At 38.6% G+C, this 16,891-nt stretch overlaps 1 protein-coding gene across 2 annotated transcripts in view; it reads left to right on the top strand.

Annotated features, from left to right (window-relative positions):
• postnb (periostin, osteoblast specific factor b) overlaps window positions 1-16,891 on the top strand; it is an 87,189-nt gene that overhangs the window by 56,268 nt on the left and 14,030 nt on the right. For both annotated transcript variants that reach the window (XM_055148028.1, XM_055148027.1), the window contains exons 10-15: window positions 7,052-7,200; window positions 8,957-9,093; window positions 10,973-11,103; window positions 11,190-11,320; window positions 13,211-13,313; window positions 15,551-15,618. In XM_055148028.1, coding sequence (XP_055004003.1) covers window positions 7,052-7,200; window positions 8,957-9,093; window positions 10,973-11,103; window positions 11,190-11,320; window positions 13,211-13,313; window positions 15,551-15,618 — 719 coding nt within the window. The remainder of the gene's footprint in view (window positions 1-7,051; window positions 7,201-8,956; window positions 9,094-10,972; window positions 11,104-11,189; window positions 11,321-13,210; window positions 13,314-15,550; window positions 15,619-16,891) is intronic.

Raw genomic sequence — 16,891 nt, 5'->3', positions numbered from 1 at the left:
GTTTGAAGTTTTATTCATACAAAGCTGTTCAAGAGTGGTTTGAAAGATAAATAACCATTACATAACAGAGCTGGATTTGTTGTGTAATAAATTAACGATGTTTTAAGGAAATAAGGCCCGTTTTCCATCCCCGCTCTGGTATTGGTTAATATGAGGTATTGGCAGGTACTTGAAGTAGCAGTAAGCAATAAAGATAACAGTATTAAAAGCTGAAAACGCTGGATAGGTGCATCTCTACTATGCTTTTTCCATTTGAACTCAATGATCTGTTCTAGAGACCGGTTATCTGATTTGACATAGACTTTTTAGTTTTCATTTTACAAGACAATAGTGAATGAAAAATAAGGTACAAGGCTCGTCTATTCTATTTTAACTCACTAGTCTGGTGGAAAAGAAACATTTGATGCACTGAGGACAAACTGGACATGACACGTAGACACTGAGCGTCTTCAAATAAACGGACACTATAGAGATCAGAGCCAGTCTCCATGTCCATGTTCCGGATGACTCCTGGGCGCCTCTCTCGGGAAGTGTTCTGAGCATGTCCCACTGGAAGGAGGCACCAGGGGAAGACCCAGGACACACTGGAGGGACTATGTCTCTGGGCTGGCCTGGGAACGTCTTGGGGTCCCCCCAAGGATCATGTAGAGCGGGTTAATATGAACATTTTAAGACCAAAACGACGAGGATCACAGCAGCAGTTACAGTGAGAGGGGCGACAATATTCCAGTGTAAGTCAATAGGAGCCAGGGTCAGAAGGAGCCAGAAGAGTGTCCATTTATCAGGGGTGTAATGGTACGCAAAAATCACAGTTTGGTATGTACCTCGGTTTTGAGGTCACAGTTCAGTTCTTTTTCGACACAGTATGAGAACAAAATGCAAAACCATTTGCTTGTTGTTTTTTAAACCAAAAATTTGTTTTAAAATTATACAAACAGGAAAATAAGATAAATGCAAAGTGCTGTTTAGAAATACTAATAAGTTAACTAAAATATTCTCAAGTAAGCAACAAATGTAAACAGTAAACAAAACTTTTCAAAAAGTAAAGCACAGCACTAACAGTTCCAGCATAAAGTTTTACTAAATTTTCATATTTTTTGGCCAGGTTTGGAGGGACGTAGTCAAGGCTTGGGGCAATTGTTGTCAAGGCAGCCGCTCTAACTAAAAAGTGCTGCAGGAAACACTGCCACCCTAATCACGTACGAGTTTCCTCGTGAATATTAAAGAGCCGAGCCTTCTGTGTAGCTGCACATGTAGTGGTGGAATGTAAACACACACAAAATGCGCAAACTCACTCGTGCACAGCTGCGCACCGAACCGAAAGTCCCGTACTGAAATGGTTCGACACGAATACATGTACCCTTACACCCCTATCATTTATAAATACAGTCGATGGTATTAACCCATTCTACATGATCCTGGTGTTTTAATTTCACCATTTTGTCCTTAAATAAATTCCTTTTCCCAATATGGAACTCAACTCCAAATTCATGCCTATAACCGCCAGCCTCAGTCAGCTTCATTCTACTGGAACACTATGGCTGATGTCACTCTCCTTTAGTCCACTTCTTTATACAGTCTATGTGAAATGCCAGCTGCATATGAGTCGACTACTGACTCACACATGACTCCGCACAGCTGTAGTCTGAAGTGAAAGTCTTTCCCATGTAAGAGCAGTCCTGTCTCCTCTCGGCATTCCAGAGCACAGAGGGAGCGCAGTCTTTGTCCCTGAGTAATCCCAGACAGACTTCTTTCATCAACAAATCAAATGCCACTTAATACACTACCGGTATATAAAACACTACAGGAGCTACAACGCCGGGCAACTTGGATGACTTACTGTATGGTTTTACGTAATGCAATTCCAATGCGGGAGTAATAATGCTATTTTTAACACTTCACTTTCACTAGTCGTGGAATGTAACACAGTAGTAATGAAGTACTGTATCGGAGTGAAAATTTTAGATATCAATATTTTCCTTAAAGGTGCACTGTGCAACTTTCCAGGTGCAGAGTCTGTCATCTGATTTTTTTTTTCCATGGAGATTGTATTGATTTGTCCGAAATGTTCCACAATAGCATTAAAATGATCTATCTTGCATTTATTCAATTACAGGTATTTTTATTGTATTTATTAAAGAAAAAACAAACACATGAGCAGGGTTGCCTCTCTGCAGATCTGACGTGTAACTTGACTTGGTGGTGCCACTTTTTGCCTCCATAGAGATAGATATGTTTAATGCTATACTGTGGAGCATTCTGGACTGAGCAGCAACATCTCCGTGGAGACGAAAAGTTACACAGTGCATCTCTAATTTGATTTTAGGTAACACTTTATAATAACTACACCTTATTTAGCCTTAATAAAGCATGAACAAAGACTTGATTAACAATGAACAAAGACTTAATTAAAAATGATTCACGCTTAGTAAATGCTTAATAAAGCATAATTCATCTTCACTTTAGAAAAGCTCTCAAAAAGACTTAACTAACAGATAACAGCTGCCTGAATTATCATTTCATTACATTATTAGTAAATCATTGTCTCATAGTTTACTAAGGATTAATAAATGCTCAAATGGTTAGTCCATGAGTAATTAAGTATGAAATAATTATGAGTAACTATTTACAGCACAGGCAAATTAAAAGCAACTGCTATTAAGGTAGTAATTAAGTAGTTACTAAGTGTGCGTCATTATTAATTAAGTCTTTGTTCATTATTAATTACGCCTTTGTTCATGCTTTATTAAGGCTAAATAAGGTATAGTTATTATAAAGTGTTACCAGATTTGAAAGTGGATATTATTTACTTTTACTTGACTACATTTGAGAGTTGGTATTTGCACTTCATACTAATCTACATTTTTGAACCGGACTCAAAAGTTAAGTTGTTTTTTTTTATATAGTTTGAGACCTGCTGAAAAGGATCTACTGTATTTATTTTTAACATGTTCATAACTTGAGCAAACAAAATTATACAACCAAAAAAACTAAAATATTGCTAGAATAAAAAAGATTCATTAAATTGTTTCTACTGAACAAAATTCAAATTTAATATCTAGTTTCGATACTACTTTTGACTGACTGATTGGAAGCCTACATGATTTTCGATACCCCACTCTTGATTATTCATAATTTGTGATTTTTGAGGGCTGATGCTAATGACTGTAGGAAAAAATACAGGGGACTAGTCAAGTTACTAAGTGGAGTGGTGCGAGCATTATCATCGAACGTCACGTCTATTAAGAAAAAAACAAAAATGTGGCTGTTTGCTGCAGGTGTTCCAATCAGTGGGAGCAGGTAAAGGGTGCTCTTGGAAAAAGGATAAAAACTAAAACAAAACAGACTCCAGACACTCCAAAGAACTAAAAATCGCATGAGGAAAAATGTAGTTAAAAGGCCTTTATTTAATTGTCTAAATCCAACATGTTTCGACCAAACTGGTCTTCATCAGGGTTAGTAGTATTTTAAATAAGGGCCTGGTCAAGCAGAAGTTTACAGCAAGGTAAAAAATTCAAGTTAATGCATCTGATATAAAAATGTATTCAACAGATACATATGTACTCTAGTTTATGAAACTGTTTACCTTTTTTCTGTACCATTTTTGGTTCTAAAGTTACATACGTTTTAAACAGACCATGTATGAAACATGGAACAAAAATTATTTCCCAAATTTCAAAGACCTGAAAATCATGTAAATAAATGGATGTATTTCATCATATCTTGTGTTATTCGATCTTTGAACTGTTGATGAAGGTACATGATTTTTTAAAAAAAAAAATTATTTAAAATGATAAAAATTAGCTTGGACATATTTTATAGAAATAGTTTCCTTTCATTTTGAAGTAATATTAAAGTATTCGGAAGAAAAAAGCTGACAAATTATGTAAAATCATGCACCTTCTACTTGTTTGCACAATTTTCCCTCCGTTACCATGACCTTTCTTAATAAAAAATCTCATTACTCAAAAAGTAAGAGGTTTTTCAACCTAATCTTGTACCATATGGTAGAAAACTATATGAAGCAAATATTCAAACCAGTTTGTTAAGGATATGTAAGTGAGAACCAAGAGTTATCACTGTTTGTATTTATTGCCCAAAAAGTGCTGCATATTTCATTCCCTCCGTTACCGACATGAGTTTTTAAAATTTTTTGTCAACAACTTGAAAGAATATCACAGGTTTAACTTTACCCTGTTGGAGTGTAACTCTTTCACACATTCTGATACTTTACTTATTTCAGTAGTTCCTCTAGTTTCTGAATAAGATCTATTTGAAACCAGACCCATAAAGGCCTTTTAACTAGATTTTTACTTCTTTGGAGTGCCTGGAGTCCGTTGTGTTTTTGTCACATCTATTAATGACATGTCTGTGGTGTTACCTGCTTGTCGCCATGTAGAGAGATACATGTATTGCAATGAACATTCCAGAAAAGGTCCTATTTTACACAAAACTAACTCTCGTGAGCTTTAAGCCATGTTATAATCTTATTACCTCTTCAGAAACAAACCTGGAGTTATGTTTTATTTCATTCACACATGTTTGAGTAACTTTATTATTAGTCTGTCTACTTCGCCAAAGCTCAAAATGCTCCCGTTCCACATTGTAATATCATGAAGCGGTGGATAGTTTTCAAGTGAACAGCTCCTTTAGTTCAGGAGAGATTGGCAATTCCAGGACTGACATCACAATGTGGAGATGTGGAGTCGAGTGTTTTCTGTTTGAGAGAAGAACAGAGGATAAGTATACAGGGTTTGTGTGTTAAACATGTGTGAATGAAACAAAACACAACTCCAGGTCTGTCTGTAATGAGGAAACAACATTATAACACGGCTTATAGCTCAAAAGAGTCAACAACACAGATCAGAAATAGCGCGGTATGGGCTCTTTAACTTCTCCTATGACATGATTTGTAGCGTACAGCTGTACTTGGAAGTGAACGGTAAATCACTCATCTACAGATAAGTGTTACGTTTCTGGCTGGAATGAGCAATGGAAATATATAAGGTCATTTGTTATTGTCTGTTGGCTGAGATAAATGGGGTTTGAACGATTTTACAAGCAGATGTCAGTAGGTAAAGATAGACTTTTAACCCTTAAAGGTCCAATATTATCACACAAAACTGACTCTTGTGAGGTTTAAAGCAGGTTAGAACATTGTTAACCCCTCGAAAACATACCTGGAGTTGTATTTGTTGTATTTTTGAGTATCCCATTATTATTAGTCAGGCTACATCTGAGAAACTCAAAATGCTCTGTTCCACCTTGTGATATCATGAACTGGTAGCTTTCAAGGTAACAGCTACGTTTGACCTTTTGTTCAGTAGAAATTGGCCTGATTCATCAGTCTGACCTCGCAGCATTAAGATTTGTTTGCTCGATGGTAGGCGAGTACTTTTTTTATTTAACCAATCGCTGCTATTTGATCGTGACATAATGCACCAAATCCCGTAGGAAGAAGGGCAATAACGTCTTTCCCCTTGATAAAATTTACCAAACATTCTCTTTGTCCCGGCCTTAAATCTGCGATCCCGAGAATCGTTGTCAACACAGAATATATGTCTTCGTCTACATCCATCTCGACGCTTTGTTTACTGTTGTGACCCAGACAGGTGCTTGAGTTTGACGTCATGGCTTCACAGCTCTTCTTTGATTGTCCAGTGCGCGGTCTACAACTTCCAGGGTTCTTGCAAATCGTCTATTGCAGACATGTCATACTCAGGCCCGGGGACCAAATTTGGCCCATGAGATAATTATATTTGGCCCGTGAGGTCATATCAAATATGTATTAGAGCTGGCCCGTCGGCTACAGATAGACTATACAGACATTATTTATTTAAAATGTATTATTTTATATTATGCTTGTTCTGGATTCAATGTTTAAGCAAAACATTTATGAAACATTTATTTTAATAAGATAAAATTGAACATCTCGAAAGAAGAGAAAACATGCAAATTTTTCAATAAATATTTAGTTTGGGCCACGACTTGGTCCCAATTTTTTAATTTTGGCCTCTGTGAATTTGAGTTTGACACCCTGGTCTAGTGTATTCTGATTTCTGACCTAGTCACTGGAGAGAAATGAAACTGAGTGGGGGCATTAGGTGGCACCAACCTGGCTAGGCAGTTTCAGGGCTGAGTTTAAAAACACAGTGGAGCACTTACTATGTGGGATCACAAGGTGGAACAGAGTGTTTTCAGTTTGAGAGATGAACTCAACCTAAATACGCAGGATTTGTGTGTTAAACATGTGGGAATTCCAAACTTTGTGCCAGTTTTTGTATCTATTTCCAGTTTATTTTCACACAATTTCTTGTAACTTCACTTGAGTAATATTTTGTCTGGCGTAGGGATAGTTACTACTTCAGTATCTTTAAATCATCAAAGTCTGGTTACCCTCTTAATATTATTCTTTCCCCCTTAGAAGTCTATGGGAAAAGTAAATCAAAACTAGCGCCAGTCCACCCACTCATGGTCTTCGTAGCAACATGGTGGTGAAAGTGTTTGGAGTAGCAAATAGTTACTACTTATAAAATCATGTCATGGTAATTGCTGGTTAACCTCTTAATGATGTTGTTCCCCGTTAGAAGTCTATGGGAAAAATAAATGGAAATCAGAACCAGCGCCAGTCCAACCCACTCTCGGTCTTTGTAACAACATCCATCAATCAATCTGTCAAACTTTAGTTATAGAGCCATTTATAACACTCAAGGTGACCAAGGTGCTTTCCAGTCAAACCAACACAATATAAAACATTCAAAAGATAAGTGTCACTGCATTACTGAGTGTTAAAAGTCTGAATAGATCAGTTTTGAGCCTGGGTTTACACAGCGGGCAGTTTGTTCCAGAGTCTGGGCCGGCGGCAGAGAAAACCCGATCACCCCAGTGTTTGAGTCCAGTTCTGGGGACGTCCAGCAAGAGTTGGTTGCTTGACCTTAATGCCCCGTTCGAACTGTGGACAGACAGGAATTCAGTCAAATAGGCAGCTAAGAGCTTTAAATCAACTCCAAAAGAAACTGGATCTTGGTAAAAGTCTTTGTTTATTTTGCAGATGAGGTGATGTCCATAGACCAGAGCATGCTCAGGCTCATCCTGGAGAACCACATCCTGAAGAACAAGTTCACCCTGGGGCAGCTGTACAACGGCCAGCTCCTGGAGACTCTGGGGGGCAAATTACTCCGCGTCTTCATCTACCGCACTGTAAGCACCTCACTGCAAAGACTACAACCAGGCCCACCGACAGAAATTTGGAGACCCGGGACAAGAAGACTTAAATGTGCCCCCCTCTAAAATAAATTAATATGTAGATGGTCCAATTTTGGGGCCCTTAAACCCTGGGGCTCGGGACGACAGACCCGTTTATCCTCCCCTGTTTACTGCCCTGACTACAACTACAATGATTTTTAACTGTGTTTGGGCATTTTTGTAATGGGCCCATATTACACCATTTTCTGATCTGTTATAATATTGTTTCTGTGGAAGCTCATTTCCGCTAGAAAATAAAAAATAAAAGCCTCACAGAAAGTTATAATTATGAGTTTTAAAGTCATAATTATAAGGTTAAAACTCATAATTATGACTTTAAAACTCGTAATTATGACTTTAATACTCGTAATTATGACTTTTAAACCTATAATTATGACTTTCTCTAATAATTCCATGTATGTTTGTGATGAGGAAACATATGGAAGCCCATTTCCTCCAGTAAATAAAACATAAAAGGCTCACAGAAAGTCATAATTATGAGTTTTACTGTCATAATTATGAGTTTTAAAGTCATAATAACGAGTTTTAAACTTACAGTTATGACTTTCTGTGAGGCTTTTATTTTTATTTTCTGGCAGAAACAATATAACTGATCAGAAAATGACATAGTATGGGCCTTTTACACTATAAAATGTGAAAAGTCATTGCAAAAATGCCCAAACGCAGTTAAAAATTACTGTTGTGTAGTCAGGGCAGTAGGCAGGAGAAGGCAAAGCGGTTTGTTGTCCTGGGCCCCAGGGTTTTAGGGACCCAGAATTGGACCCTCTACATATTAATTTATATTAGAGGGGGGCCCATTTGAGTCTTCTTGCCCTGGGTCTCCAAATTTCTGTCAACAGGCCTGACTTTTAAACTCATAATTATGACTTTTAAACTCGTAATTATGACTTTCAAACCCATAATTAATAAACTTTTTGTAAGGCTTTTGTTTTTTTATTTACTGGCAGAAATGGGTTTACATATGTTTCCTCATCACAGACGGACCTGAAGTTACGTTTTGTTTCATTCATACACGTTTAACACACAAACCCTGCATATTTAGGCTGAGTTCGGGTAAGGAAGACACCCTATTCCACCTTGTAATGTCATTTCATAATACAGGAAGTGCTCCACTGCGTTTCTAAACACCCAAACACCTTCAGTAGAATCATATGGATAATTCCAGACCTGAACTTGCCCAACTCATCTGAACCGAATTCACGAAGTGGCTGTTAACTTGAAAACTACAATATTTTGAGCTTTGGAGATGAAGACATGTGTGAATGAAACAAAACACAACTCTGGGTCTGTTTTTGATGAGATAACAGCATCGTAACATGTCTTAAATCTTACAGGAGACAATTTTGCGTAATATAGGACCTTTATTTACCTTTTTATTATTTGCTACATAATTCCATACATCTTGCTTCATATATCTGATGTCTTCCATATGTAGAAAGTAGTAAAAAAGAAAAAAAAAAGACACTGAATGAGAGTGCGAGTCCAAACTTTTACTGCCAGTGTATGTATTTTCAGTCATTGTAAATCTTAGCGGTTTCAAACATTGCTAGAGAGCTCTTTATTTTTAGCAAACACATGTGCAGAGAACATATCTAAAACACTGTCCACATGCAGTCCATGTGTTCTGGAGCCAGTTCTGATTTCCTCCTCCCCTGTGGCGGTGGTGGTGGTGTTTTGTTTTTTTTGGCAGGCCGTGTGCATCGAGAACTCCTGTCTGATCCGAGGCAGCAGGGAGGGAAGCAACGGGGCTCTCCACTCCATGGTAACTTTCCTCAAGCCCCCGGAAAGTTCCATGTACCAGATCCTGACCGAAGACGGCGGGTTCAAGTGAGTCCAGCCACGTCTCCACAGTGCAACATCTACATCATCTCCTCGTGGGTAGATGGGGAAATGCCTCTGCTGTGATGGCTAATAACTTTTTATGATCAGTTTTATTTGAATTTTTAGTATTTATGTGTGAAAGTATTTGTTTGTATTGAGCAGTAGTTCTCAAACTGTGGTACATGTTAGGAATGGGCTGATACAGATTTTTGAGCCAATATCTATATTCGATATTTGGCCTTCTGCTGTGACCAGTGTTGGGTGTAATGCAGTACAAAGTAATGCATTAGAATAACGTAACTACATTTTTCCTTTTGCTCCTTCCTTTTCCTTTTGCAACGTTACTTTTCTGTGTACGCGGGCTGGTCTCAGGGAGGGCCCGTTCCCACCCAGGCAGAGGGCGCAGCGGGCACCCACGGCCCCGGGAAGCGGCGCGGTCCGGCAGGAGGAGGTGTAAAGCACGCCTCGAGCCTTTCCTGGCCGACCCAGAACCGGTCGCTGTGCAAAGCCTTGGAGGAAGCAGGGGCTAGCGATACGTGGGGAGAGATCCCTCGAGGGGGATCCACCCGCAACGAGTGGCCGTCCCTTGCCCGCAGAGTTGAATCCCCTGGGCAGAGTGCATGGACCCCACTCGTTTACCTCTTAGCGGTTTCACGTCCTCTTGAACAATCTCTTCAAAGTTCTTTCCAACTTTCCCTTATGGTACTTGTCGTCTATCACTCTCATGCCTTAGATGGAGTTTACCACCAAAGAGCAACAAGTAACATAAAAAGTTACTAAGTAAAGTAAGGGAATACCTTTTAAAGAAGTAAGAAGTAATGAGCAAACATTACTTTTTTGAAGTAACTTCCCCACCACTGCCTGTGAACGTTCACATAACGATATCTGCCAATACAGATATTTAGCTTTTAAAATCTAGAGCAAGGCCCTGAAATGTATTGTAAGTTGAAGTAAATTTCACTTTTGTAAAAAATAATAACAAAATGTATTAAACTGAAATATAAAATAATTAGTTCCATGTTTGTTTAAACAGAATAGAGCCATATAACACTCTTCTATTTCTGTTGGTCAGTGCTAAAAAGATATCAGCATTAAATATCGATATAGGCTGATACTGATGAATCAGCATCGATACTGGCTACTTCCCATTCCATCACTAGTAAATGTACAATTGGTGGAACCTGCACTTTTTCTGATAGAGTCTTAGTCTAGTCTAGAATTAGTCCTGATTTTGTTAAGTTGTAGTTTTGTCCTTGTTCCTGATTTAAAACTGGCTAAGGTCCAAACCAGTCTAAAGAAACAGATTGCATAACTTTTATTGTCCAGGCTTTGGTTTTAATTTTGTATTCAGCGATGTTGATGTTCCTCTGAATTGTAAATGTACCTTTTAGTTGTGTGTGAAAAGGTTGAAGTCCTTTAGTTGTTGATTAATGATGTCTTAGTTAACTTCAGATCAAACTTTATTGATCCACAAGGGAAATTATTTGGACTACTTCTGTTATTAAGATTTTGAGGATTTATATGGACCACAGCAGAGAGGAAAATGCGTAGTTGTAGCTGGAGTAAAATCTGCTTTTTCATTAGTGAACACCTAGACGCTTTGAGATCTTTTGAGAAAGTGTCATTGTTGATCAAGTGAAAAAAATAGATAGATCGCAATCCTTTGCTCTGTTTCAGTGCAGCTAACATAAAAAAATAAATTGTTATTACTATGGTATCACTTTACAAATCTTAATACTTTGAAATATGACTGCTCTGTACTTTTTGAACAATTAGTTATTATGTAATACTGATAAGATTGTATCACACTGAACCTGTGGGGTCTTCCAGTTCCACACCAAACACTTGAAAAGCCCGTTTAATTCTAAGTGTTGTGTTTGTGTAGGATCTTCCTGTCTCTGATGGAGGCTGCCGGTCTGACTGATCTGCTCAAACAGGAGGGAGAGTTCACCCTGTTCGCCCCCAGTGATAAGGCCTTCGCTGGCTTGAGCAGCAGAGACTTGGCCCTGCTTAAGAGTGAGTTGTCTCTGCGTATTATTTATCCACAAAGGTGATGCCTGTGATTGAGAGGTTTCATTAAAACCCGCCGTGTCTTGTCTCAGAGGACGTGAACGCCCTCAGAACCATCCTCCTGTATCACTTCAACAATGGCGCGTACATCGGGGGAGGTCTGGAGATGGGCGTGACCAACCTGCTCAAGTCCCTCCAGGGCAGCAACCTCCGGGTCATCGCGGTGAGTCTCTGCGCCAAACTGACTGACAGAATACTGGAAAGCCACATGAAAGAATGCTATGAATAAAACATGTAATTAATTATCAAGGAAGAATACAAAAATGTAAAAAAAAAAAAATCATAATAAATCAACTTTGAAACTGAAGATACAGGGCAGGGTAGAAGATGTATGAAGTAGTGGAACATAAAGTACAAGTAGTACGGTACTGTACTATACTTAAAGGTACATTGTGTAATTGTGCTTTGTCTGGAATGTTTCACAATATGGCATTAAACCTTTCTATCCTCATGGAGACCAAACCTGATCAAGTTACATGTCAGATCTGTGGAGAAGCAACCCCATTCACAGTCAGAATGCCTGTTTTTCTTGGTATTTTTTAGCTATTTTTTGAGTATTTTTACTACAGTATGACATTAAACAGCTCTACCTTACATTTATTCAATTACAGGTGGTTTTATAGCTTGAAATTCTGACATTCAGACTGTAAGCCGGATTGCCTCTCCTCAGATCTGACCTGTAACTAAGGTTTTAATACCATACCGAGAAACAATCAAGACAAAGCAATAGCATCTCCAAAATGCACCTTTAAAGGGACGGTCCGGAATTTTGGACATAGGACCTCGTTTCCTAGTGAGCCAGAGTGTTGGAGACGTGAGGAGACACTTTTTAAAATATTCCATCCAGTCCTTGTATTTGCAGAGGTGTTAGACTAGTGCATGTCAATGGCCGTAGTTATCCTGCCACCCACTCCACAAAACACCCGAAGCAAAACAATTACAACGCCAGACTGTCGATGTGTTGATAGAATAATTTTAGAAGTAAAACCAACCTTGCATTTGAAGGATTTATGTCTGAGCAGCAGCGAGTTGTTCTTCCTGATAGAAAGCTCGGCAGCGGTGGACTGATATGTGAGAAAATAGTCCCTCAACATGCGACGATTCATGTGATACAAGGTTGGTTTTACTTCTAAAATGATTCTATCAACACAGACATTTACATTGACAGTCTGGGGTAATAACAGATTTGCTTTGTGTGTTTTGTGGAGTGAGTAAGACTGTTTTTAGTGGCAGGATAACTATGGCCGTTGACATGGACTAGTCTAGCACCAGCGACCTCTGCAAATACAAGGACTGGATGGAATATTTAAAAAAGTGTCTCCACACGTCTCCAACACTCTGGATCACAAGGAAATGAGGTCCTATGTCCAAAATTCTTCTTCTTCCACCACTGTTTGTGGTTCATATACGAGTCACTGGACTGAACAATTGCAAAGTCAAAAACAATAGAATGAAATCAAACTTATAAAAGACCATATTTTTGAAGCTTATAAGATTACAATTAAATCAATAAAGGAAATTTGCTAAAACATTTATATTACAGCTAAGCAGCTCTTGAGGTCAAAATAAACCTGCTGTCTGCATCTATAGTCAGCATTTTATTGTTCGATAATCAGGAAGTGCACAGTTAGTATATTTATTTCGTTTATTTATAAGACAGGGACAGTGCACACATAAAAACAGCAGCACTAGAGCTTATTTCCATGTGTCATGTTTTTTAGGTTGTTCTAGTTAGCTTTACTGCCATGACGAAATACTGAGAGTTGTGAAAAACACTCAGAAACTCATTGTGTTGAATACTTAGGATGTTCTGAATGCATAAAGTAAGTGAGAAAATACTTTGGACCACTGCAAACTGTCTAAAAAGTTATATTTTTACGACAATGAAAATTAGATACAGCGTCTTTAAACAGAGAAGCGATAAATCACCACTTGACGACTTCACACAAATATCAGATCGTCAGAGGAATCAGATATAGTTATGATCTGTCTTAAAGCGCAGTGTAAATTATGGTTCTTGGCAGTGTATTTCTTAATTGTTCCCTTCCCCCAGACCAACAGCAGCGTCTCTGTGAACTCTGTGCCTGTGGGAGACGGTGATGTCATGGCCACCAACGGAGTCATTCACTACGTCGACAAAGTTCTCTATCCTGCAGGTAACTCTTCAGACTGCATCCAACACTAACACATGTTCATTATGCTTTTGTTAAAGAAGATGCATTGCGCTTTTGGGTCCTCTTTGTAGTTATAATCTATGACACCCACAAATCAGATCATTAGGTTATAATTTGGAGAAAACTGTAGTGCCAGATGGGAGCTGATGTCGCCATTGTTACAACCCAGTACTAAGGACAAAGGAAAGTAACACGAACAAGATGTGGAACCTAAACGTAAGTAAGTATAATAACAAAAAGAAGATAAGATAAATCAGAAATTCCAAATACAACTAAACAATACCTCTAATGGGTTAAGTATAAATCAAAGAAAATACAAATGCCCAAAGGCCGAGCCAAACTGGCAAATACAAACAAATAATAGGTCATAATAGAACATACAATTCAACCAGAGACTCGTCTATCAAGGAATGTGGTGAGCTGAAACTGAAATCCAGCTGCGAGGAGGAACAGACGCACAGCACTTTTACTGGATGAGACGACGGGATGTGTAGGAAGGGGATTGGAGGAGCGGGACGTCAATCCTCCAACCAGAGGCGACGAACATTGGAGTCAGCCCAACAGCGACGGGACCGCACCCCACCAAACAGGCGAATATGGACAGACAAGCAGCAGGCAGTAAAACAAACGGGGAGCGCCGGGCGAGGCGGAGCCAGGCCGCGAGCCGTAACACCGTAAACGTCATCATAACAAAGGACCGTGTAGCTGTCAGCACCTCCGATGGATAACTGCACATCACACGAGCGAGCAGCAGATATTTTTTATTTGTACCAAAATGAATACACGACTCTGCCAAATCCTACATTTATCACTGATTAAGAAAATGAAAAGTGCGTGTGTACCGGTGGTTAGAGCCCTGCACTACACACCCGCACTACACTCCCGCGGGACCCGATTGCAAAACAGTGCAGCGTGGGACACATATTTAGTTCCACAAACTAAATATGAGTGTAAAGTGAAATATACAAATGATTTATGTTTGCCTATCATACATCATTTGTGCTGGATATTTTATTTGGCATTAAAAAAAACATTTTTAACAGCTTAAATTTGTAGATGTGGTCTAATCTTGTGCACATTTTAGACAATTTCTTCCCGCTTCTACGTGTTTGATAGAGCTTAAGAAAGCGAACGTCCCCATCCTGCGGGACTTGCAGGCAGGAGCGGGACAAAATATCGCAGATGCGGGCGGGAGCGGGACTGAAAATTACAATTCTTTGCGGGAGCGAGACTGCACAGTGCGGGTGCGGGCAGGAGCGAGACTGAAAATTTTATCTCGCACAGACCTCTACCGGTGGTGATGAAAATGGAGGTTGAGCATCAAAACGGTGTCTTGAAAATAAACAATTAAAAGATTGAAGATTAAAATGCACAAATCACTCCAAATACAACTCAAGTTTATATTGGACACTGGTCTCTACACTGAAGACCATCGAAAGGACAATTCTGCACAATTTCTGTATATCCAAGTAGCACTCCTGCCTCCCAAAGCACTCCAAATACAACTTCGGGTGATTAAATGGCAAGTGGAAATAACTATAACTCTGAAAGGTCGATTTTGCAGAATAGGTCTGTTTTAATAGTGGATACTGATGCAAAGGAGGTTTCACAATTTAAAACTCAACTTTAAAACATTTCTATTGATTGATTGTTTTATTTTCTACATTTTGGGGTTCACAGAGAACACTTGGATTAGTCACAGTGAAGCATTTTGAAATAAGTAATTACCTGCATGACTAATTTCAGTAAGTGGTTGATAGAGACATGCACATCCAATAAAAATTGCAACTACGCACTGGGTCCAAAGACAAAAACAGTACAAAAAAAAAAGAAAGAGATCCGCACTGCAGTTCTTTAAAGCTCCAAATGTTTTACTTTCAATGAACGACAAAAATTTGGAGCTTCAAAGAACTTCAGTGTGGATTTCTTTCCTTTTTTGTACTAATTTCAATAAGTACCAAAGCCTGCACAGGTGTAGGTCAAATCCTCCAGCTGAGTTAGTCCTGATCCACCCTCGACCAGGATCTGGAGGCGTCACAGGTTTCCCCAGTGACATTGAACAACAGGTCAAATACACAGGGTCAATAAAGTGTGGCGGTAAAGACATTTGTGTCTAAAAGCTAAATTATACTCTTGGAACCTTCCTTTCTTTCTTCATTTGGACACAATAGCAGATCGTTTGTAATATAATAAATAATACATGATTGTGTTTTTCTCAGATATGCCTGTTGGAAGCGAGGATCTCATTTCTCTGCTGAGACGTTTCATCACATACATGGAGTTTAAGGTGGGCCACAGGACACGACCGTCTGACTAACAATGCCGATCAGATCAAACTTTAGTTATAATGCAGTTAAAGGCACTTATTACACTGTTTTCTGATCTGTGTCATAATGTTTCTTCGTCACAAACAGACCTGGAGTTGTGTTTTGTTTCATTCACACGTTTAACACAAAGATCCTGCGTATTTAGGCTGAGTTCTCCTCTCAAACAAAACAAAATTCAGCCCTGGAATAGCCGATTTATACAGAACTAAAGTTAAAATGTAGATGTTAATGTGAAATCTACCGCTTCATGACATCATAAGGTGGACGAGAGTATTTTGAGCTTTGGAAATATAGACAAACTGATAATAAAAGATTACTCAAATATGTGAATGAAACAAAACTCAACTCGAGGTTTGTTTTTGATGAGGTAACAGCATTATAACATGGCTTAAAGCTCAATAGTAGGGATGGGACGAGACATAATTTTCACAAGACGAGACGAGATACGAGATTGAGTTCATGAGAATGAGACCAGATAACATTTTAACATAATTCCTAATATATAAAATTCACGATTCATTCTCCAATAGGGATGTAACAATAACCGAAATATCGTGATATCGTATCGTCAAAGTTCTCACAGTATATCGAATTACAAGTCTCTTTGCTTAAATTAAGAGTTACGGTGCAGCAATAACAAAAAAAAAGACAGAGGGAACTACATAGACCATGATCCTTTGCTCCATTTCAGTGTAGATTACATGAAGAAATAACAGTTCTAAACACTTTTAAGTCTTAGTTCTTTGGATTAAGTCTTGTAAAGGCATTTTAAGAGGAAAAAGGAGCAAATTAACCTCCAAAAAATATCGCAGTAAATTATCGTACCGTGAGATGTATATCGTGAAAATATCGTAAGAGATTGTTACATCCCTAATCGTGAGCTTCCCCAACATATCGTGAGCTTTCCCACGATATCGCAATAAATATCATACCGTGAGGTTCGTATCGTGAAAGTTTGATATCATTACATCCCTAGTTTCCAATTTTGGCCTCACAGTGTTTTATTTATTTGATTTCATTGTTTTGTTTCCATTCTGTTATTGCTTTTGGGAACTGTAAAAGATGCAAGTCACCAACATGTAACTCTTTTTTTGTCCAATCCAAATGTAAACAAATGGAAAAAAAGTCTTACAAGATCATTTTTCTCATGTGCATGATCTTGTAGCAGTTTTGTCTCACGAGGTCTTGTACCCTCCCTACTCACTAATCAATTTTGTGTAATATTCGTCCTTT

Source organism: Boleophthalmus pectinirostris, unplaced genomic scaffold, assembly GCF_026225935.1.
Source record: "Boleophthalmus pectinirostris isolate CB_2022bp ecotype Guang Dong unplaced genomic scaffold, ASM2622593v1 HiC_scaffold_9, whole genome shotgun sequence".
NCBI lineage: Eukaryota > Metazoa > Chordata > Actinopteri > Gobiiformes > Gobiidae > Boleophthalmus > Boleophthalmus pectinirostris.
This window is presented reverse-complemented; position numbering and strand designations above follow the sequence as displayed.